The 24,621-nt window shown below is 44.6% G+C and overlaps 1 protein-coding gene across 2 annotated transcripts in view; it reads left to right on the top strand.

Annotated features, from left to right (window-relative positions):
• Positions 1-18,430, top strand: part of Kiaa0232 (KIAA0232 ortholog) — a 65,554-nt gene extending 47,124 nt beyond the window's left edge. Inside the window, exons 5-9 of one of the 2 annotated variants that reach the window (XM_038324299.2) lie at positions 119-200; positions 2,214-5,502; positions 10,645-10,753; positions 14,272-14,369; positions 16,109-18,430. In XM_038324299.2, coding sequence (XP_038180227.1) covers positions 119-200; positions 2,214-5,502; positions 10,645-10,753; positions 14,272-14,369; positions 16,109-16,288 — 3,758 coding nt within the window. In that variant the 3' untranslated portion in view covers positions 16,289-18,430. The remainder of the gene's footprint in view (positions 1-118; positions 201-2,213; positions 5,503-10,644; positions 10,754-14,271; positions 14,370-16,108) is intronic. The other variant, XM_038324306.1, reaches the window with a different exon arrangement.
• Positions 18,431-24,621: the final 6,191 nt, after the last annotated feature.

Below are 24,621 nucleotides of genomic sequence, written 5' to 3' on the forward strand. Positions count from 1 at the left end.
TATGCCACAAAGACTTGTATCATATCTAATTAAAATTTCTTGAGAAATGTTTTAAAGCATAGTGTTTATTAACTGGATATATGATAATTTTTTTTTATGAATTTTTGTTTTATAACAGAAGAGAAGATTCACAAAAAGTTAGAGGGGTCTCCCTCTCCAGAGGCAGAATTATCCCCTACAGCCAAGGATCAAGTGGAAATGTATGTAAGACTGTACTCAATATGAACTTCACATTGTTAAAAAGAGACTCATTACTGCTACATGGCTTCTATGCCTGACATCTGTATTATTTCTTCATTTAGAAAACACATTGAGCACTTAGTTGCTTGATACTCTGAGTGAAAAGGGAGGTGGTCTAGTTTTATACTGTGCATCCAGTCAGTATTTATGGAGTGGAGGAAACAGGGACTGCTGCTGTTTACTGAAGCCACTTGTAGCAGCGCCTTTGAAACTGACGTGGTCTTTGAGACAGCTATAAGAAGTCATTATTCCTGTACACAGACAAGAAAACTGGGTTTCCACTATCTCCTGCATAGGATCTCACCAGACTTGTTTCCTGTCTCTTTTGTTCTTCTGTATAAAATAGTCTGTATTATAAACAGACTTTCTTGCTATGTATTATTTTCATCTCCTGAATCTAATAAAAAAATTGCATTTGTTTGATTGTATTATAAGTATAACATTCTCAATAGAGATCAGAAACAGTATAAAAAGGTATAAAACAGTACATTAATCAGTTTCATATAATGAATTTATCAGATTCATTATCAATTGTTACTAGAAATAATTTATTAATAAGTTATTAGAATTAATTCACAAGTTTCTGCATAAACTTCTAATGTGACTGCTAGAATGTTGAAAATTATGTATGGGGTTAGAGAAATGATTCAGCAGTTAAGATTACTTGCTGCTCTTCCATAGGACCTGAGTTCAGTTCCTAGCACCCGTGTCAGGTGGCTCACAACCTCTTGTCACTTCAGCTCCAGGGGGATCCAGTGGATTCTTGTCATCTCCTTGGGCAATCCCACATACTTATGACATACAATCACATACACACATACATATAAATAAAAAGTAATTTTAAAAAATAAAATTATGTATAAAGCTTTTAATAATTTGTACTATACAGCTTTAATACAGTTCACATTCAGCATCTTTGTGAACATGGCCTTTGTTACTTAATGTTGTCTTTGAAACAGCAGTACTCAGGAACCAGCATAGCTTTAGACTACCTTTGGGGATCCATTCTGCTCTCAAGTCTCAGTCTTCAACAACTGCCAGTTTTTATAGCAAGTCAAAAGTATTCCCTCCTTTTCCATGAGTTTCTAAGCACATCCAGGGGTTATGATTCAGTCAGGCTTTCATCCTAGAACATAGTGTGTGTATATTGTCAAGTCTCACACCTCACAATGCTCACTAAACCCAGCTGTGATCACTATCTCTGATTGTACCAGTATCCTCATCCCTACATTCCTGAGAGCCTTCTTAAATTCGAAGCTCCATGCTGTTGCACGAGTAATATAGCAGGAGTGAGAACATGGAATAGGTGGTGTTCTGACTCATTTCTTGTACTAATCCTTCCTGCTCATGAGATGGATGGACACTGTTCTTACTCCTGTTTTGAGCCACTGAGAGATTATGTAATAAGCCAAAAGGTGCATAGAAAGTAAGTAGTAGAGCCGGGTTCGGTCTCAGGGGATATGGCTACAGAGCTTGTATTCTTAAGTCATTTGCTAAGCCACTTTCAACACTACTTGTTTCCACTATTGTGAGGTTAGTTATGTGTTCACTATTTTAGAGGGAGGAAATAGACTAAAATATCAAATAGTGAGTGAGTTTAACGTCACAAGCATTGTAAGTGACCAGGATGAGGTTCAAGTTTAGACATTTCCTATCAGCACAGTACATTCTTCCTATTACATTTCTTCCTAGTTGAAATTGAAGCTTTGACAAGTGTGCTGTCTTACATATTTTATAATATTTGCATAGTGCCTCTCACAGTCTGAGCAGTGCTAAAGTGATTGATTTGTGGGACTGACATTAATGCATAGCACAGTTTACTGTTTGGTAATTCTTTTTAAATTAATGGTTTGTTGATGGTTTAATGCTAACACTAGTGAGCTGAAGTGCTGCCTCTCAGGTTGCCATTGCTTTCTTTGTGTAGAAGATAACTGTAAAAAGTGGCTTGCTTTGAGCTTTTCTTTGTTTTGCAGGTACTATGAAGCATTTCCACCACTTTCTGAGAAACCAGTTTGCCTGCAAGAAATCATGACTGTGTGGAACAAATCCAAACCCTGTTCTTATTCTAGCTCCTCTTCATCATCCACAGCCCCACCAGCAAGCACCGATACATCTTCTCCAAAGGACTGTAATAGTGAGAGTGAAGCCATCAGAGAAAGAAGCACTGCTGCCTCCATCTCCATGCATGAGAAAGCCCAGAGCAGGAGCAGACATGAGAAGGAGAACAAGTTAAGCAATGGCACCATCGAAGAAAAGCCTGCCTTGTACAAAAAGCAGATCCGACACAAACCTGAAGGGAAGATTCGCCCTCGCTCGTGGTCATCCGGCTCTAGTGAAGCAGGTTCAAGTTCAAGTGGTAATCAGGGAGAATTAAAAGGATCCATGAAGTATGTTAAAGTTAGACACAAGGCACGAGAAATTCGAAACAAAAAAGGGCGGAATGGGCAAAGCAGGCTGTCGCTAAAACATTGTGAGAAGGCAGAGAGAAGTGTCCATGCAGGTGGTAGCAGCAGCAGCAGCAGCAGTGGATCCATCAGGCAGCTGTGCAAGCGGGGTAAAAGACCAGCAAAGGAGACAGGAAGGAGTGACCCTGGGAACACTGCAGTGAAAGATCTATATGTGGAGAGCAGAAACAACAAAGAGTACAAGGAAGAGCCACTGTGGTACACCGAACCCATTGCTGAATATTTTGTTCCTTTGAGTAGAAAAAGCAAACTAGAAACCACATACCGAAACAGGGAAGATACAAGTGCTCTGACAGCAGAGGCAGTGGAAGACTTGTCTGAATCCGTGCATGGTCTGTGTATCAGCAACAGTAATATCCATAGAACATACCTCGCAGCAGGTACTTTCATTGATGGTCATTTTGTAGAAATGCCTGCAGTTATAAATGAGGATATTGACTTCGCTGGGACCTCATTATGTTCTCTACCAGAGGACAATAAATACCTGGATGATATTCATCTATCAGAACTAACACACTTCTATGAAGTGGATATTGATCAATCCATGTTGGATCCTGGTGCCTCAGAAACAATGCAAGGAGAAAGTCGGATTTTGAATATGATTCGACAAAAAAGCAAGGAAAATACAGATTTTGAGGCAGAATGTTGCATAGTGTTAGATGGTATGGATTTGCAAGGGGAACGTGCAATATGGACAGATTCTACTAGCTCAGTGGGTGCTGAGGGCTTCTTCCTGCAAGACCTTGGCAATCTGGCTCAGTTTTGGGAGTGTTGTTCATCTAGTTCTGGTGATGCTGATGGAGAGAGTTTCGGAGGAGACTCTCCAGTTAGACTCTCTCCTATCTTGGATAGCACGATACTCAGTTCACACGTGCTTGCTGGCAATCAAGAGCCCTTTTCCAATATTAATGAAGGATCTGGTATAAACTCTTGTTTTTCAGTATTTGAAGTGCAATGCAGTAATTCTGTTTTACCATTTTCTTTTGAAACACTCAACTTGGGAAGTGAACCTACAGATTCTAGTGCTAATATGCTGGGGAAAACACAGTCTAGATTGCTAATATGGACCAAAAATAGTGCCTTTGAAGAAAATGAACACTGTTCTAATCTTTCAACAAGAACTTGTAGTCCATGGTCTCATTCAGAAGAAGCACGCTCAGACAACGAGACACTAAACATTCAGTTTGAAGAATCAACACAGTTTACTGCGGAAGATATTAATTATGTAGTTCCCAGAGTCTCGTCAGATTATGTAGATGAAGAACTTCTAGATTTTTTGCAGGATGAAACTTGTCAGCAAAACAGTAGAACTTTAGGAGAAATTCCTACATTAGTTTTCAAAAAAAGATCTAAGCTAGAATCTGTGTGTGGTATTCAGCTAGAACAAAAGGCAGAAAATAAGAACTTTGAAACTACACAGGCATGTAGTGAAAGCAGTCCACATGGAGATGGCTACAGCTCAGGGGTTATTAAAGACATTTGGACAAAGATGGCAGATCGGAATTCTGTGGCTGCAGTAGAGACAGAGAGACCTGGGGAGGAGTTGTTTTCCACAGATGTAAATAACTACTGCTGCTGTCTGGACACTGATGCTAAGATGGAAGCCTTTCAGGAGCCTAGTAGGGCTGTGCAGAGATCAGAGTATCATCTCTGGGAGGGGCAGAAGGAGAACCTGGAGAAAAGAGCATTTGTCTCTACTGAGCTGTCCAAGGTGGATGGCGGTGATTACACCACACCCTCTAAGCCTTGGGATGTGGCCCAGGACAAAGAGAACACATTCATTCTTGGAGGAGTTTATGGAGAACTCAAAACGTTCAACAGTGATGGGGAGTGGGCAGTTGTACCACCTGGTCACACAAAAGGGAGTTTATTACAATGTGCAGCCTCTGATGTAGTGACAATAGCTGGTACAGATGTCTTTATGACCCCTGGAAACAGCTTTGCTCCTGGTCACAGGCAGCTCTGGAAGCCCTTTGTGTCATTTGAACAGAATGATACGTCGAAGAGTGGGGAAAATGGATTAAACAAGGGATTTTCTTTTATCTTCCATGAAGACTTGCTAGGAGCCTGCAGTAACTTTCAAGTTGAAGATCCTGGACTTGAATATTCATTCTCTTCCTTTGACCTAAGCAATCCATTCTCACAAGTTCTCCACGTAGAGTGTTCGTTTGAACCAGAAGGGATTGCATCTTTCAGCCCCAGTTTTAAGCCGAAATCAATTCTTTGCTCTGATTCAGACAGTGAAGTTTTTCACCCCAGAATATGTGGCGTTGACAGGACACAGTACAGGGCTATAAGAATCTCTCCTCGAACTCACTTTCGCCCAATTTCTGCATCTGAACTATCCCCTGGAGGAGGAAGTGAGTCAGAATTTGAATCTGAGAGAGATGAAACAAATATTCCCATTCCTTCTCAAGTTGATGTATTTGAAGACCCACAAGCAGATCTCAAACCTCTAGAAGAAGATGCAGAGAAGGAAGGCCACTACTACGGGAAATCAGAGCTCGAGTCTGGGAAGTTCCTGCCCAGGTTAAAAAAGTCTGGAATGGAAAAGAGTGCGCAGACATCACTGGATTCCCAGGAGGAGGCAACAGGGATTCTTCCAGTAGGAAAACAGAATCAGTGTTTGGAATGTAACTTTAATGAATCTCTGGAAATAAATTTAGAAAGCTCAGCAGTAAACTGTAAAATAATGGCACAATGTGAAGAGGAAATCAATGATTTTTGCAGTTGCAAAGCAGGTTGTCAGTTCCCTGCTTGTGAAGATAATCCAGTTTCTTCAGGACAACTGGAAGAGGTATGTGTCAGTATTGAATAATGGATTTGATCAGATAAAGAGTAGCCTTATCAGCCAAGAAAAGTGAGACTGAATTACTGGAAAATGAAATATTTTAGAATTTACAATTCTTAATTTATGCTTAAGGACTTAAATGAATTTGCTATTTACAGATCTGAAGTGCATAACTGACTCTTGCATAGATATGGCATAATAATTCACAGGATGCAAAGTTCTTATGTAATATGTGTGCATTATGGGTAAAGCATAAGACCTGTGTGTAAGTGTTGTAGCTTTCAGAGTTGGGGAGCCAGGATGCAGCTCCAAGTAAAGAGTGTTGGTTGGCTTTATTATAGCTCTGTATTCCATGTAAAATACCTTACATCTGGACACTGTTCTCTAAAGTGGGTTGTGGTTCATGTATGAGTGAGCCCATGGTCCAAATGAAGTGACATGTCTTCTCCAGTGCTCTGGAGCAGGGTTTTTGGAGCAGGGAGTTTCATGTGGAACTGTTGGGTGAGGTTAGTGTCAGCAATTTCGTTAATGGAGTCATCATACCCCTTGAGTATATTTCTAGGAAGTACTTTTTAAGTTAAATTGACTACACCAGACTGACAGCAATGAGCTGTTCCATGGAAAAGCAGAGCTATCTGCCTGCTTTATTTGATGATTAGTTGGCATAGCAGTGCCTGGCTTTTTTCCAGAATCAGATTGTTAAGAGGAGTTGAAGATAGTCACAAGTCATACCCTCCTGATCCAGATGAATATGTGTTGTCCTTTCATTTGTCCTGCTCACTGGCCCCCACCCATCCTGTGAGGCCTTCACATCTACCTTCTCCCCTGATACCTTCCTGAATCCTCTTCAGTCCTCAATCCCACCTCATATCAGAATTAATTTCTCCCTTTTCTTAATTTACATGTACCCTCTGTCTCTTTTTTTTATTGTGTTTTCTATGTCTTGTGAGTTCCTCATCTTTATTTTCTTTTTTTTTCCCCAGTACTTGATTATTGGCTTCTATGGCTGAGCACTGCATTAACTCGTTAGAGTCAGAGCGCCTAGGTGTGCAGCTGCTTGCCTTTGGGTGGTTGCAAAAGCCTCAGGGGGAACCTGAGAGTTGCTGCTCTAGTCAGCATGCTTCTTGGTCCATAGAAGTCCAAGTTTAATTCCCTTGAATCCTTGAAATCTGAATTGCTAAGGAAAAACCGGCAATGTTGTTAGCCTTTATATGTTGTTGTGTTGCCCCCATTTTTCCTCCTTAAATGTTCCTTTATGTACTTTGTATTTCACCTGGTTCCAGATTGGGAAGAAAATGAGAAAGAAAATGAGGAAAGAAGCAAGATCCTACCTACTACTACCATATCCCTTCGCTTTCTAGTATGTGGATGTATTTCCGTGTTCTCAGAATTCTGGGTTTTTTTTTTTTTTTGAGAGGTATCTTGCAGCAGCTGTATGGGGACATCTTGAGAGTGGATGCTGTCGTGCTGTCAGCATCACTGCAGATTGGACCTCACTTCATAGGCTGACTTGAGGAACAGAGTAGAGAGTACTTGAAGGGACAGTTTGGGACCAAGCTGAGACTAGGTCTATCTACCCCATCATAATCACCAGGTCAGTTTTGAGGAGTTTCTAAGAGATGCCTTTGCCTAAGTGGAGCCAGTCTCTGGAGGGCATAGACAACACTTTAAGGTTGCTAAGATTCCTTCTTTCAGTGTAAGAGGATGAAAATATAGAGTTTCCTTAAGAGTTAACATTAAGGACCATAGAAAGAATAGGGTTTAATTAAAAGTTAAGTCAAACTGGGCATACATGATTTGGATGTCTGTGTGTGCCTCTCACTAAGGGAAGAGCCTCAATGAATGAGGTACAATCCTTGTCTGAGCAAAATTCAGTCTAGGCAAGAAACCCAGTTTATAAATCACATATCTTAACTGAAATGGGCAGTTCATATAAAGTTAAAGGAGAACATACACACAGTAAAAGGGGCTCCTCCCACTAGCCCTCATTAGTGCTAGTTGTGATGAACCCCATCAGAGTATTTTCCACATGGTATGTTTCCCTTTTAACTGAAATGACCTTTATTGTAACCACCCTTCCTTCTTATGTCCTATATACTGTTCCACTGTGTGGTTTTACCACGGTGTACTTGACCAGTTCTTTATCTTTTGGGACATCAGGGCCAGTGCAGTTGTGGGTGATGTGATAAGGCCTGACGTCTGTGGGGACTTCATCAGAATCCTCCCAGGGTATGGACACTGCAGGTGTTTTGAACACACCTGGATATGTAGTTGCAGAAGGTGGGAGGCAGGCCGGCCATGTGAGCAGAAGGTCCGATAAAGAAACTCGGCTGCTGAGATGTGTTGATTGAGTACTGAACACAGCTCATCCAGTTGTAGTGGAAGACAAAAACTAGCACATAGGGAAAGCGTACCCCATGTGTCACTTATACAGAAATATGGCATGGGCGTCCTCTTTTCCTGGGCTCTGATGCCAGCTTAATGCCAAGAACTTTGAAAATAGGAAAGAAGCCAGATTGTTAGTCCCTATCTTCAAGGACTTCCCAGTCCTTCAAGAGATGAAGTCATTTGGTCCCAGCAGTATTACATTGTGAAGGTCAGTGAGTCTGGAGGTTGGAGAGGCAGCAGGAGTCATCCTGGCTTGTGGCACACATCCTTCCTGTACCAGCTTTGTTAGTATTATCCTACTAGACATCCACAGAGACTTATTCCCCCACCTGGTAGCTAGAATTCAAAAAGAGGCCCACCTATCCCACAGTGGGATCAGACAGCACTCTATGCCTCCAGAAGCAGAGAGTAAACACAGGCCTTTGCAGCCTCCAGTGGATGTTCTCTTGTTTACATTGTGTTTCTTTAAAAGAGTGATCCACAGAAAGCTTTCTTTGCCGTTTGTGACCCAGCAATGAAAAATGACCAGTGGGAAAAGGGTACTGGATCCCAAAGAAAGGAAACCCCAGCACCTTTCTCTTCACCAGAAATAGACTATTTAATGGGAATGTGAACTATGGGGTCTTTATCCCTTCTCTTGATTGTCAGCTTCTGAGAGAGTTGCTAAGAACATCTGTGATCAGTCTTTTCTGAATGAAGGTTGTGCCTTCCCTTCCTTTTCAGTGTCCCGTTCATTCATGGAGCATGTATGGAGTGCCCTCTGCCCAGCATTGTTGCAGATGCTGGAATCATTAGCCAGAGCCTGTGTGGAGTTTTCCTGCAGGCTTGGGTGCTAACATCAAGCATGCTAGGTTAATGCCGTGTGAGGATATAAGCACCATTTGAAGGAAGATGGAGCACTGGATGGATTGGGAGTGCTAGAAGTAGCTTGCTGTGTTAAGAAGCCAGGCAGGTGCAGCTCCTGTGGTTGGAACTGCTCCGTTCTGCCCTTTTCCACTTTCTTCTGTTCTTCAGTTGCTTCCCAGCCAAGGCTGGTCTTGAACTTTTTCAGTGTAATTAAGAGATACCTTGAGTTTGTGATCCTCCTCCTGCCTCTCCCTCTCTGTATTCTTTTGCATTCATTGAATTAAAACATTAAACAGGCCTCATATGAGCAAATTGTGGTAGTGCTCCCCACAAGTTTCTGTGCTCCCCAAAAGTTGGGAATAACTGAGTGGCAAGGTGTCATGAAATGATGCATGCTTGTTGAATGTGGATGGCTGCTGCAGCATAAAAGAGAAGACAGTGAGTCTTGGCCATAGGAATTGGCACCCAAATAGAGGATTCAGAAAAGATTCCTCAAATAATGACAGACACTGGCAAGAGCCACAGCTGGGTGTGAAGAGAGGACTTGATGTGCTCTGAAATCAGATTAAGCATGGGAGCTAGGTTTTGTAGTCTGTAGACAGAGTGCTCTGCCTAGAGGTGCAGAGATGACCAAGAAAACAGTCTTGTCCTTAGGCTTCTGATGCTCTCACGTCTGACCACATCTTGGTGTGAACCCCAGTTCCTGGGTGGTACCTTGACCTGTGAAACCTGTTTGCCTCACCATGCTTGTCCTTGACTAACCCTGTGTCTCTTCCATTTTTACAAGAGGATTAGAAGATAATTAACCTCGCAGATAGGAACTCAGATAGCAACCTGTTGCCTCTTCTCCCTTCAGTAGTGCCATGGGATGATGGAGATAATTCTGGCTACTCTCTTTTGCTGCCCTAAACAGCATCAAGTAATCTCCCAGAATATAGAATGCCTTCATATGCTGCAAATTGGTATCAGGTGCTGGCATCACTTTTACTGCAGCTCTTATACACTGCTGGCTTTATTTGCATTTAGCTCAGCCTTGTCATGCCTTTCAGCAGTACTCAATTGTATTGTTAGAATAGACTACCAGGGGAATAAGGAGGGTTAATTGACTACTCTGGGCAGATGGTACAGTTTTCCTCAGTTCCTAATTTAGAACTATTTCTGAAAAGTTATATTAAATGAAAATAAGATGATAAAATGTATTTCCCATTTCATTGTGTAATTTTAAGAAACTTACTGGATAAAGCAATTTTAGACCCATAAATAATATACAGTTCGTAGCACAACGAAACACCTGAACTTGAACACATGCTATCAAGAAATTGTACACAGTTCACAGGCATTCTGATGAGAGCACAGCATAGGTACTTGGGAATGTACAAAGATGGAGAGCCCAGGCTTTTCTCTGGGGAGCTGGTGACAGGCCTCTCAGGCCTAATGAAGAAGGGACCATTCCAGGATACATGTATATACAAAAGTGGCCTCTGAAGTTTATGACCACTCCAAGGATTTGCTGGTCACCAGTGACAGCTGCTGGTAGCCAGTTCTCACTTTCCAGGGAGGGCAGGGTCTGAGAGGCCTCAAACATTCCACTTGGGAAGGATAGACCCTTCTCTCCACAGCACCTCAGGCTCAGGCCACTGTCACCTGCTAAACTTCAGTAGTCTTGTAAGAGTTGTCAAGATTTTTGTTCTGCTTGGATTTGAAGTACTTTTTTTAAAAGAATGCTTCTTTTATTTATATTGAGCAATATATTGGGCTTTTCCCTTTGTCTTAAACAACAACAAACTTAAAAAAGAATTTTTTTTAACTCACCAACCTAAAATTGCTAGGTAGTCCTACAGTAATGCTTAAGGTTTTTTTCTGTCTGTCCTGGAGATTTGTAAACATGCTCTGTGTTTGGCTTCATCTAAACAGTTTCCTGTACTGAACACTGATGTGCAAGAAGTAACAAGAAATCAAGAAAAGCAGAGCTGGTGGGAAAAAGCCTTGTACTCTCCCCTTTTTCCCTCGTCAGAGTGTGAAGGTAAGGAGACTGTGTGTCATTAGTGTGTTCAAATTTCTAATTTACCAAGAGCAGCAGATTTTTCTAGGAAACACCAAAAAAGTTCCTGTGGCCAGCACTTTGTTACACCCTAAGGACACAGAGATGAATGCAAATTGGACCCTGCTCTTATACCTAGCCCCAGTCTGGTGAAAAAGGGGTTTGGAAGTTCATTAGAAGCATAAATGGTTCAGACCTTTGATGAGCTTCATGTGGCCACCATGACCATCATGACCATAGAGAAGGAAGTTCTCAGGCAATCTTTGTGCAAAGAAGTCTTCAGAGTGTCAGTCAGGTTGAAAGAACAGGGTCCCATTGGGCTCAACTAGTTTGGAAGGAACTTACAGGTGTGGGAGCCTGGCTGCTGCCTCAAGCTTGCTGTGCATTGAGGGGTGGCCATGGAAAGAACTTCAGTTGGCAGGGTATTGAGGGCGGATGTGTGCTGGAAGACTTGTAGCATCAACACAGATAAAATTGTAGCTGGGGAGTTAGGTAATGGGAATAGGATGGAGAGATTTTTAGTGGTTGCACCTGCCCTGAGACTGAGGCATGAACAGCAAGAAGGAGTTAGGGGAGACTCTAGAGCAGTGGTTCTCAACCTGTCGGTTGTGAGCCCATTGGGGTTGAATAGGTTATTTACAGTACAGTTCATAACAGTAGCAAAATTACAGTTAAGAAGTAGCACAGAATAAATAATTTTATGGTTCAGATCACCACAACATGAGGAACTCTACTAAAGGTCACATCATTAGGAAGGTTGAGAACCAATGCTCCAGAGAGAAGGGTGGTGAGGACAGTTCTAGTTTACCAAGGAACATGCGAGGGTCCCAGGAGTATACATCCAGTCTGAGTGACCAGTCTGCAAGCTAGGCAACTTTAAGATGCAGGTGCTGCTCACAGTACAGGTCAGAAATCCCCAGAACTGTGCTTCAGAAGCCCCTCCCAGCAAGGAGCTAGGAGAGGAAGAGGAATATCACAATGTAGCAAAGAAGCTACTTCCTTTAGGCATGATTTTAAACACACTGAGTTCATACTTCCTCACTTGGTTCATTCTGTTCATTAGTAGGAACCCAGTTCCAGCTCAGCTCTGAATCAGTCTGTTGGCTGGTGCCAGTGAATGGCTGTAGGTAATGCTTTTGTACGTGCATGTAAAATGGTACATAAAGAAGCTCTGTAGAGAAAGAATGGTGGCCAATCTTCTGAATGACAGCTGTGAGTTTTGGTTCCTGTGATGCTCCCTTGCAGTGACAGTATGAAGCATTCTTTCTGTTCAAATGCCAAGGGTCTGTAGCCCAACATGGAGGTTATGCAAGAAGACAACTGGCTACTCACCCCTTCAAAGGACCAGGCATTCCTGAAGGTTCTAGGCCAGAAACATGATAGTAATCAACATGTTCTGTTCTGGACACTGGCTAACTAGAACTCTGAGCATCCCAGGGGAGAAAGACTACCCCCTTGTTGAGACTGATGAGGAGACAGAGTATGTTCTGCTGAGATCCTGTGTGCTAGGTACTTCTGTGTATTTGTGTCTCTCTGAGCAGAGTGCGTCTCTGGGGTGTGTAGAAACACTGCTTGTCCTGGGCAAGTGTCTTCTGAGTGGGGCTGGAGGCAGGGTACACAGCATAGCAGCTGGGGCTGGAGGGGCAGTAGCACTGTCTGCTGGCCTGGCAGAAGATGGGGTGATACAGGAAGGCCACTCAGGCGCAGAGACTTCACAGGGATCGGTAGCATTCTCCAGTACTCACACCGCAGCTAATCTGTGCTTTGGAGACTCAGTTGGTATTGGTATGTATTATCCAGGTTGTGTGGAATGAGCCCTTTGGGGAGCAGCACATACTGTGATGAGGGCCCAGGTTGGGGAAGCAAGGCTGAGATGAAGCCTAATGCCTCTGTACAAGCTGCTGGCCCTTTTTGTGCTCTCTTGTCTGTATTTGTAAAAGGAAGCCATCCCTATTGGGATGGTTGTGAGGAATAAAGATGCCTCTTTAGCAGGCAGAGGGCCTATAACTGTAAGCCACACACAATGATTACACAACAAAGAGTAGCTGTCACTATAAGCATTACAAGAAACGTGGAATGAGTTCAGTATGGTTCTTTGCCAACCTTCTGCCTGAAGGTATGGAGATGGACATCCTTCTATCCAGTAGCATTCCTGATCTGGAAAAGAGCCACCTTTCTTGCCACAGTCTTTCTTCTGGTCCTGGAGTGTGTATATATGTAGAATGAATGGGATGAAATGAGAACCCCCCCCCCATCAAAATGCAGCGGCCTCTCGGCTTCCCAGAACCCGGGTAATGAGTTAGGGACTATCAGAGATGCTGGTGTACCTGTCCACTTCTCCTCTAGCACCTCCTTTAAGAGGATGGTGTTTCTTCTGTTTTATAAAGGTGGGGTATGGGACTTTGAGAGTCATGTCACAAATAAAGAACAGAACGTGGCATCCAACTATGACTTTTGTCACTCAAAGCCAGGGTGATTCAAGTAATGCCCAGAACTGGTAGGTTATAGAGAATACCCACATGGCAAGTGAAGTTTATACTTGGTGCCCAGAAGTGTAACCCTCATTAAGGCTGGGCTTGTACTCTGTGGCACTGGGCACACAGTAGCCATAACATCCCATTGATACCTGTGGTGTAACCCTAGCAAGCAGGGATACTAAGGGATCAGCATTCCCTAGCTCTTGTCAGAGCCAGGTTCAAACCAGCCTGGTTGGAGTCTTCATCCTTCGCTGTGACTCCATCACAGTTACTTCTTGATGGGGTTGGTGGGCAAGAGGCTAAGTTAGACTAAAACTAGGTTCAGTGCAGGGACTGTGCTCAGGAATCACCTGGAGCTTCTCAGAAGGACCTAGGTTTCTCCAGGTTCCCCAGGTAGCTGTATGCAGCATGGGTGAAGCACAGTTGGATCTGCTGGTGGATTGGGTTCCTCTAACTTATTCTTTATTGCCTTTGCATCCTGTGGGCCTTGGCCAACTGGACCATGAGGCTCCTTTCCCCAGGGCACAAGTGTTACCGACTGTGGTGGGCATGGTGTTGAGTTATAACAGGCCAGCTGTTTACCTGCTTTGCTTTCTCATTGGGCTACCCCTGTCTGGAACCTCTACTCTTGTTCCATCACATTTCTGTGGTCCATCGTCCATCTCCCTCCTCTTGACACTCACTCTTGTGAGTGCAGGCCTCACTAGTCTTTTCCCGTGCTCCCAGGACCATAGGTCTGTGTATATATTTGTTGAATTGTTGGGAGAACGTTTTACAATAGAATATGCTTATGCTGTATGGTTTTTATTATTATTCAGTACACACATGTGACTAGAAGTTTTCAGTTGGCATCGTGTTTTCTTGTGTACTCCTGGCTGGCTGTGCTTTCAGCGACAGCCTAATCCTCCAGAGGGCGGGAGGCTGAGCTTTTCTGTGAGATGAGACAGGGGCATGTGTTTCAAAACTGTCTTAATTGAATTTCCCCCTTTCCCTCTTTTCCCTTCTCCATTCACAATGATTAAGAATGTTATACAAATGCCAAGGGAGAGAATGGTATAGAAGAGTATCCAGATGCTAAAGAGACACCCAGTCATGAAGAGCGTCTGTTAGATTTTAATAGGGTAAGTGGACTGTCCTCTTCCCTACCACTCTAGTCACAAACTTGGGAGCCCTGTGACCCACCGTGGCCCACATTCCCCAGAACCATGGGTGTTGCCTTTGTCCTCTTGGCCCTTCCTTTGGGTCTGCTTAATGCCACTCCCCACCCCTGACCATTTGCCAGACCTTCATGAAGAGCCCCTGATGTCCCTTCAGCTCTGCCTATGCCACTAGTACAGGGGGGCTTTAATGCTGTTAAGCCTGTTGCTCCTTGTTCAATCTGGGGCAGCATGTTCCTCCTTCCAGTGTGCTTTTCCAACCTGTGTAGGACAGACTCTGCCCTCCCTGTGTTCTTCTGCACTCTCTGGTGGAGCCCCACCATCCTAGACCCTTCTGTCTCCTCACAAGCCTGTGAGCACCATGAAGACACATTCAAGATCTTGACCTACTTTTAGCTCAGTCTCAGGCCTTCCACTGTTAAAGCAGGTTGACCAATGAATTGAAGGAAACTTATTTTCTCCTCAGAGTTGTCAGTGTTAGCTCAAGCTCTGTAGGAATTCTCCAAAGTACTATGTGGTGTTAATCCTGCTGACCTATCAGGTTGTAGTTAATGTTTCCCAGCCCACGTGCAAGGCCTCTCCATAGCCTTCCACCCTCGAAATGGTTACCCACCACCTGTCTCTCCCTCTCACCTCCACACGCAGTTTCTCCCAGCCTGTTAATGCACCTTACCTCCACCTTCCACCTACCTCCCTCCTTCCCATCATCCTTTCCACATGGTCCAGACCGTTGCCATTCCTCAAGGCAGCCACAGCCTTTCTTGTTCTTACTTCTGCTTGTCCTTGATAATCATCTTCGTTGAGCAGGACAGTGACCTCACACCTCCCCTGTGCACTAAGTATTACTGACATAGCCGTTTGCAGAGTAGAAAATGGAGGCATCTGGAGATGTGACACAGACATGGGCTACCTGCCTCAGCAGTCTGGCTGTAGGACCCATGCTCCTAACCTATGCAGTTGGAAGAAATCCAGACTCCTCCATGCCTGGAAGCCTTGTGTGCTTTGCTCTCACGTGGCTTTTCTGTGCTTCTGCCTCTGGCTCAAATGCAGGGACTGGGATGGGGTGGTGCTGGTGGTGAATGTTGTGATGGGCTGGGAGGTATTGCTAGTTGCTGTAACTGGTGAAAGGACTACCATTGCCATCTAGTATCCTAGGGTCCCCAGATGCCAGCCTTCCTGTGAACACAACAAAGATCCTCTACATCATGCTAGGTAGTGCTAAAACTTCAGTGCAGAGCGCCAGCCTCTGCTCAGGAGTGCCACCTTCTGGAGCACTCTGTTCCTGTCCAGAGTGCCCCTTACCACTTATCCTCATGTCTACAATCTGAAGTTGTGTCCTTTGGTTTGCTTGTCTACTGGAACTGTGAGCCCCATGGGCATGACTATATCAGCCTATGTGAAACTTCATGGGCTATTCTGAACCAGGTACTCAAAAGACTTGTTAAGGAGTCCCTATGCCCTACACTAATGTAACTAGACATGCAGAATTAGAGTTGGACCCTTCAGGGACAAGGGAGAAGAGGTTTCCTCTAAAACACTGTGACTTCACATCTTTTTGCTCTCCATAGGACACATCAGTGATTGCTAATTTATCTGTCTGTGAATAGAATCAGCCCTTGGGGCAGAAGGGGTGTGTGTGTGTGTGTGTGTGTGTGTGTGTGTGTCTAATTTTTGGTGTATTGAAAATTGTTTTTGAATTGTAGGTGTCTTCTGTTTATGAAGCAAGATGCACAGGAGAGAGAGATTCTGAGGCAAAACCAAATGGCCTCCACAGGAAGATGTGTTCCAGCACCAGCTCTGACACGGGTGACACAGGCTCCGAAGCCGGTGGAGAATGGGTGGGCCCCAGCACAGAGGAGCTCTTCTCCCGAACACATCTCTGACCCTGCAGAGTAGTACCAGTCATTGAAAACGCTGTGATGGGAAATTGCCTTCTGTGAGGCCTGTTAGTCTAAAGCAGCAACTTAGGTTTCTTCTTCGATCAACTGATCTGCATCAGTGATTACCTTTCTCTTCTTGCTTATTTTAGCGTTGGGGACGGCTGTCCTGTTGAAGATTTGTTTCCAAGCTGTTAAGTTCTTGCTCTCTGAAGTAGACTAGACTGTGCTGTCCAGTGAGGAATGGGTGTGCATGTGCTTGTCCTAGCGCGTCCCGCTTCTGCATCGCAGCTGCAGGCCTCCCTCTGGCGGCAGTGTCGCCATCACCTTGTCAGCACTGTGGCAACAACTGCCACCGTCCAGAGACTCCAGCTCTGTCCTCTGAGCCAGGAGATCAGTCCTCCCCTGCAGTGGGTCAGGGCCTTGCTGAAGGAGGAGGGAAGCATGGTGACTCATCTGCAGGCTCATTCGGAAGATCTCATGGACATTGCTGTAGGAAAACAAGGGTGTGCTTTAGAGACTTACAGAATACTGTGCTCTCTCTTAGGATTCCCCTAAAGTACCATGGAAGATACTGTGGCTTGTGACTTTCTTGCTAGCTGAAGAAGCCAAGGATTTGAGGCATGGGGTGGATAGGGTAAGTTCTGCTACTGTCGTGCATCCATAGTGGATGCAGCGGGGTTATCTGAGCTGCCTCTCCAGCACTTAGTTAGGACCTTACCTGCAAATTATGTTCTGGTGACGACATTGAACTGAAGTCTCCAAATGAACTTAAAAACATTTGACAGACAGTGAGGCCACCTTATCACCCCTAAGAAATCTTTGGCTGCTACAGCTAGCTGCTCTTGTGGCTGTGATGTAGTATAGCTTGTATCTCATTTTGTGTTTGAGAGAATGTTCTGGGCAAGTTCTGCTTGCGGTGGGCTGGGGTGGGTAGAGGAATTTCCCACATTCCTGTGTGATTGCTGTTCTGATCATTGCCTCATATGACTCGATGAAGCAGGCAGGAGGCATGCCTCACACAGATGCATCTAAGTGTGCTCATCACCTCTTCGAGCTCTCTCTTGCAGCACTGCCACACGCACCAGGAGGGCCAGTTGTGCAAAACCTGAACATCTAAAATTATTTTTCTCTTTTAACCAACTTGTTTTTAAAAACACCGTGTCTGTGACATGAAGTAGCCAAGAGGTCTGAAGTAGCCAAGCTGCCCTCACCAGTAAGTGGTGGGCAGCACTGGGTACATGGGTGGCTGCCTCTGAGGCCTTTTTGGAAGTACTTGAGTTTGTTGCCTGTTTCTCAGGAACACAGAAAATATCATGGAGGCTGTGCAGTTACCGCAGTTCTGTGCGTCCTCACCATGGGAAGCCTGGCTTGCTGGAGGGGGCATCTTACCACTTTAGGATTTGTTTTCATACAGCACATCTTCTGACACTTTACAGTGGCTTGTGTGTGCGCGTGTGTGCATGTGGAAGGTTTCATGTTGCTCTTATTTATTTACAGACATCAGATAAGTTTTATGTATTTTTTTTCTTCTGGAGCTTCCTAAAATTTGATTTAACATCTGCACTGAAATATAACCTATCATCAAAAGCAAAAAGGATTGAAAGTTGTAAATTCCTAAAATCAATGCAGTCACAATTACCCTAGAAATTGTTGCTATGACCAAATGGATTTCATACTCAACCATGATCTTGAATGACCTGGACTGCTAGTGTTCATCTGGAAAGGGCTCCAGGTGGCAAAGATGCCTAGCTCCTCAGCTGTGAGGAGAGGCCCCCCCCCCCCGCCGCCACAGGGGGTGCCGTGGGTCATCAAAGGCAAAGGGATGAATAGATTCTGTATTTGGTTTCTTTTTGTAGTTAAGTGGCTGAAGCTCAGAGGCTTTGGCACAGAATTGAAGTGTGGTTTTAGTTTCGTGAATGGATGATCACAAAAAAGCATTAAAAAAAGTTGGCAAACGCTGAAACGCACTGTGGTATGAAGCGCGTTGCATATTCGTAGCACTGAAGTATCAGCTCCATTCCTGGGCTGAGATTTTTTTCCGTGGTTGTATTGTTCTGATTTCACGTACACCAGAGTAACTGATTTTTTGTTTTGTTTTGTTTTGTTTTCTTGTGGAGTTAACACCAAATAAAAATTTCAAAAATGTTTGTTGTTTTTATTTATCATAGTCAGTTTTTTAAGTGAAGAAGTAGCCTCTTCTTAACTGAGAAGAACAAGAGAAAGCCAGAACCCATCCTCCTGAGGGCAGTTATTCTCTCAGAGCAACTCCCCAGAGCTGGGGAAGAAAGTGTTGGGGCCTGCTGGGCACCCAGCTGACCCACATCCCCAACAATTGGGGGTGACCCTGTCCCTCCCTGTTAGGCAAATATTCTCCATTGTGTTTTATTCTGGGAGGAAAAAATTGTCTTCACATGTTAATGTGAATGGTGTTCATCGTACACAGAAGTCAGCAGGATGGCTCAGTAGGAAAAGGTGCTTACTGTACAATGTCAGAATCCACAGAAAGGTGGAAAGAAAGGACAGCCCTACAAAGTTGTCTTCTCTCTTCTGAATGTGTGCTGTGCACTGCGGTCATCCATGTATGTATATATATATGTATGTATGTATGTATATATACACAATAATACATACCACTACCGTGACGACCAGCCTCTAGCAACTCAGGGATTGAAGGAGAGCCATGGAGCTGGCAGAGTAATTACTCAATTTGACCTTTCTCTCTGATGGAGTGAAACTTAACTCTCTGAGACTGGCAAAAAAGGGCAAAACACACATACTCTTAGGACCTTTCTATCATCTTTTGTCTCTGTTCTCCTTTATTTTTCCTTTACAGCTTATATATCCCAACAAAATCATTCAAGCAATATAAAAATTACAATATGGTTATATGGTTGCATTCTACTTTTCAAGTGAATGATTATTATGAATACAGGTAAAAAAAATTTCCCTTACATATTTGAAAATTCTACATACTATAGATGAAAAATTATCCCAAGAACCCACATATATTTATATCAAAGCAACTTGTTATAGATTAACAGAGTGTGAGCAAGCAAATAATTTTCCTCAGCCAGTTCTTTTACTGGCAGGGTTCATTTTGCAGTTACAAAGGAAGGATCAGTTACTTTATTACTTATCTCCAAAGGTAATCTTATAAGGAATCTTAAAAGAATCACAAACCTAAACTTTTATATGTGAAACACAGCTCTACTTTAAATCCTCAGAGTGCATACCCATTTATCAGCAGTTTTTTATATCAGGAAGCTGAGGGAAGAAATGGGTACAAATAATTCATCACCCTTGATCATCAACCCATCCTAGCAAGAAAGGTATGTCAGCAAGCAGTAGCCAGGCTGTCATTGTTCTTTTTCCATGAACTCAACAAATCTCAAAACTATGTGACTTTCTAAACTTCAGTTTGTTCCTCAAGGGTTTTCACCTCAAAACTATTAACAAAAACATCTTAACCTAACCTTAAGTCATTATTTAAAGCTTTGTTTTAGTTATGATGCACACCAAAACCCGTGAACACATCTCCCAACATTAAGATTAAAAGAATTTGAACTAGCTGGGCTTCTGGCACTCAGTTGTTTTCCTTAATCATTATCTTAAGCCACAGACTATATGGTTTCTCAAGAGAAACTAGCTGTGTGACATTTCTTTGTTCTAATTTTCTATCCCCTGTGGCCCCTACTTCATCAGGGGTGGGGGCAACACTACATCTTGCTTTTACCTATTAGTTTTCCCACTAAGCTAACCTCTATCATAATCCCTTACTATATTTGTTAAAGACCTCTAACCATCAAAATCCTACTTAAACTAAAACTACTATTATAAAAAATCATTGCATCAGTTAAACAATATAGCTTAGGAGGAAATCATCTTTATGATAATGCACAGATAAAAATGCCCAGTAGAATGGGATCTTTCCATTGAGATAATCACACTACATTAAAGGCAGTAGGGATCTCCCCGTGCCCATTCAACTATGCCAGATACCAGAGAAAAATGGCAGTGGCAAACACGTAAAGGCACTGGAACAGCAAGGGACATCCTGGGGCCGAAGCCCTTGGGACCTTGCCTATCTGAAATTCATCTATCAGAGCTTTGCTTCCTGGTAGGCTGACCTCCCTGAAGTCAGTTACCACCCACTGCTCCTCTGACATGGCCATTGGCAAATATACAAATACATGTATATACAATAACAGTAAACAAAAAGTCATTGTCTGTTTGACGAAGTATGAAGGAAACCTCACAGGTTATGCATGTGCCTGTAGACACCTATCTACAGGTCTGTGTGCCCATGTGAGAACAGTAATGCTACAGACTGCCTAGCCTGCCCTGCAACTTGGGAATCCCTGTGTATCTGTAGTCAGAACTGAAACTTCGCAGCGTGACCCACTGAAGATTGAACAGGCTCCTGACTGACTGATATAGAAGGTTCCTTTTTGTTTCTTTGATCTTTGACAGAGTCTCCTGTAGCCTACACTGATCTTGAACTTCTTAGACCTGCCTTTACCTCTGAGTAGAGGCTTCATGGTTTCCCAACTCCTCCTCAGCCACCTTGCCACGATTTTATAAAGCCCCTGGCTTTATAGTGAGCCCTTTGTGGCAGACTTCGGGCACTGAACCATGCAGCTCTTCCTGGGCTTGGATGGGAAGGGTCTCTACTAAACTGTCCTGAGTCATGGCAACTGTGTCTTCCTCAGCATGCCTCAGGTGTGTGTGGTGGTGGTGGTGGGGACGGTGACTAGGCATGATATCCTTCTGGGTGTCCAGCAGGCACACTCTGCGACATGGCTAAGCCCCTTTCCCTGTTGACTTGCCCTCAGCATAGATGTGTCCACTGACTGTGCTGACCACCTTCTCTGCTTTTTTGTGGGTTCTTTATAGGCTGGCAGGCAAAGTACTTCACAAATGGCACCACCTGCAAGAGCAGGGACAGTGCTGAGCAGCAGTTAACCAGCCTTCACCTGCACCTGTCCTCGGGGGTGTGGCCATTCTGGCCCAGTGTTCAGAGAGCATGTGGCCACCAATGCTGTTGTCTCTGACACTAAGCATTACCTGGTGGGTTCTAGCCACGTGGTAAGTTGCCAGTTACAGCTCCCTGCAACCTGCTTCTGTTCAGGAGTCTGGGAACAGAAAGTAAGGCCCAGCCCTTGAAAGTTGCTCATCATATGCCTGCCCAGGTTGGCACTGCTGAAAGCACCAAGACCAGAAAGCCCTGCTGGCTCAGCACTGCCTGGCACTTCATGCACTTGAGCAGTTTCAGAGTAGTTGCCTCGTGGTCAGGCTGATGGTCACCAACTGCTTCAAGTGGCACCATTTGCACCAGCTAGTGTGGGAATCAGTGTTCCAGGCATAAGCACATCATGTAGCCAAGAAGACTAAGGCATGATGAGGCTACTAGGTGCTTACTCAAGGTCTCGTACCTGGTCAGTTCAAAGCTGGACTCTATAGTGCCTGTACATTTGACAAGCCAAAGCTGCTTCATTCCAGTTTATCAGTGTGTGAGGGGATTGGCCAGTTTCTGCAGGCATTCCTTTTCTGATTCCCATAAGTGTACCTGCCTATTTGCAGGGATGTTGTCCCCAAGAGTCTGGTTCAGTCACCCCAAGCTGCATGTTTGTGTGAGCCCAGTGTTGTATCTACAGGTCTAGTAGTCTCATCAGGCTTAAACCAGTCCATTCACACTGCACAGCAAATCACAAAGATTACCAAGATAGTGCTGCATCAGAGAGCTGTACCAACTTCCTATGGGCTGCTGGTTCTTTGAGGGGAAACTGCTCATAACAGAACTGTGGAGGGCAAATTGTCACATGAGTGGGCAGCAGAAGGGACTCACAGACACCTGCACTGCCTTGTAACAATCTGGTAACAATCTTTCCAGGGTACTTCGAGGTCTATAACTTCAAACCACCTGAAGAGCTATGCCCTCAGTCTCTACAGAGCCCACAAAGCTGAGGGGTCAGGCCCTACAGAAGTCATGTAGCAATGATGACAGGCCATACATAGTGGCTCCTCTGGTTGTCCCTGAGTGGTGACTGGGTGGGGGGGTCGAGGTAACAGGAAGCAAGTATGCACAGCAGAGCCAGGATGTGGAGCTCAGAACACCATGCCACTGTGGAGAGTGAATGGCACAGCCTGGTACCTGTACCATGGTCCAGGTACCACTTTGAGCCCCAGGGATGGAAAAGGCCTTATATCCCCACAGACCCTTTGACACATGGAGACAATGTCCCCTTCCAGAGTGTCTTGAAGGTTAGTTGAGAGGCACTTACCAAAGCCACCAAGGCTATTGATCTTCAGGACAAGCCAAAGACCAGGAGCCAATGTCATAGGGGTGCTCCAGCCATTCTTCTGCTGTGATGTCACCAGGAATGGCGTGATGGGAAAGCCCTGCCCTATTAGCCCCCACCCCCTCCACTTGCAACAGAAGCTTCCCCTTACCTTGGCAGGGTCTACAGGATCCCAAGCACTCCTTGCCCTTCTTACACTCCTTCATCCCAGGGGCCAGCAATGTCCCTTTCCTGTACCCCATGTTCTCACCAGTGCCCCACTTAGCCAGCTACACAAAGCATATACAACTTGGAGCCTTCCATTGTTCCCCAAGTTCTGAGACTGGGGATCTGAGGTGGCTTACTAGAGTCTCAAGCACGGGGCTATATCCCCACACCAGAAAACTCCAAGCTGGAAAGCATTCCACCGTTGCTGGCAAGGAACTGGGGTGTAGGTCGCCCTTAAGGGCTCAGAGAGCCTTGTCTTGTGCAATGAACACAGGCTGTGAACTCAAGGACAGCAACCCAGGATTATTCCTGTTTGCTAAGAAAATGCAAAAAGGACAGTGCTGACTGGCTGCATGGTAAATGAGCATCCTCCCTCTGAGATGATGTTGAGAGAATCTGGATCCTGCCACAACCCCAGTCTGAAAGGCTAGTAGAGGAGACACGACTGTGGAGTGAGTAGGCAGGCCCTCTTGGTAAGGGTCTCATGACACTCTGTGACTGGGCTTGGGATCTTGTTCCCTGTGGTTACTGATGCCAAACCACCATGAGATTCTACAACAAGCTGTAAATCAATGATAGCCACCAGCTGCTATGCACTCAGACCTCATGGCACCCTGATATGTCAGGTCTGGTCATGTTCACTCTCCCCAAGTTTTCCTCAGCAGGATAGCGAGTAGAGTGCCAACCGCTGGGAAGAGCAGGGGTGCCAATGAGATGGGGATGGTGCAGTGGGCACACTCTGGAGTTGATCTCCGTGACTCCCACCTCACTCCTGCAGCTTTTACCTGCTGGCAGCACTCATCACTGCCTTATTGATGTGGTTCCCTGAGGTCTGGAATTTCTCAGAATTCAGTCTTGGAGTCCTGGATGTTTCTGGTTGCAGTGAGGGAAAGAAACAAGAAACGAGTAGGAGTGACCAGCTCATGAAGTGCTTTTGCATTCCCTCACAGTCCTTCAGTGTTGAGTAGGGAATCTTAGCTCAGGTGGGGGAGGAAGGAAATGCCTACAAAAGTTCTAGCAGATTCTCTGTTGTGCACTAGCCAATTCCTCAGGACCTGTGAAGGCAGCAGTGGTGTGTGTGTGGGGGGGGGGGGGTAACTGTTGTATCCTCATTCATGGGGGATATGAAGGGATTCATGGAGAGAATATATACCCCACATTCAAGCCCACAGGACTTAGCCACCCAGTCCACCAGGCAAGTGTCCTGTATGCTGTGTCCTGGGCAGCTGCTGGTTTCACAGGTCCTGAGGGATTAGTTTTAAGAGTTTATAGCCTCTCTATACCTCCACTCTGCTCTGTTTGCTTCTTGAGTGGTTGAGATGCAGTCTCTCAGCTTTTTGTTCCAGCTGCCTACTGCTGTGTCTCCCCACTCCTACCCCAACCCCCTGCTATTATGGATTCCTAGAACCATAAGCTGAACTTGTCCTTACATTACTTCTGGTCCTGGTGTTTATAAGAGCAACAGAAAAGTAACTGATGCTACCCTGTCTCCAGAGAGAGAAGGAGAGGAAGAGAGGGAGGGAGGGAGGCAGCTGAAAGCAGAATAGCAAGAGGATCCCATGAGCAAACCTGCTTGGACAACTTAGCAAAACAGAGTATTAAAAATAAAAAAAAAATTACTAGGGCCAGAGAAAGATCTCAGTGATCAAGAGTCCTTGCTATTTCTTCCAGAGGACCCAAGTTCAGTTCCCAACTCCCGTATCAGGTGGCTCACAATCATCTGAAACTTCAGCTCTCGGATATCTGGCCCTCTGGCTTCCTGGGGGCACCTGCACTCACATGCGCAAATCCACACATATACACATAGTTAAAAATAATAAAGTATTTTTA

Source organism: Arvicola amphibius, chromosome 1 (genome assembly GCF_903992535.2).
Source record: "Arvicola amphibius chromosome 1, mArvAmp1.2, whole genome shotgun sequence".
Lineage (NCBI taxonomy): Eukaryota > Metazoa > Chordata > Mammalia > Rodentia > Cricetidae > Arvicola > Arvicola amphibius.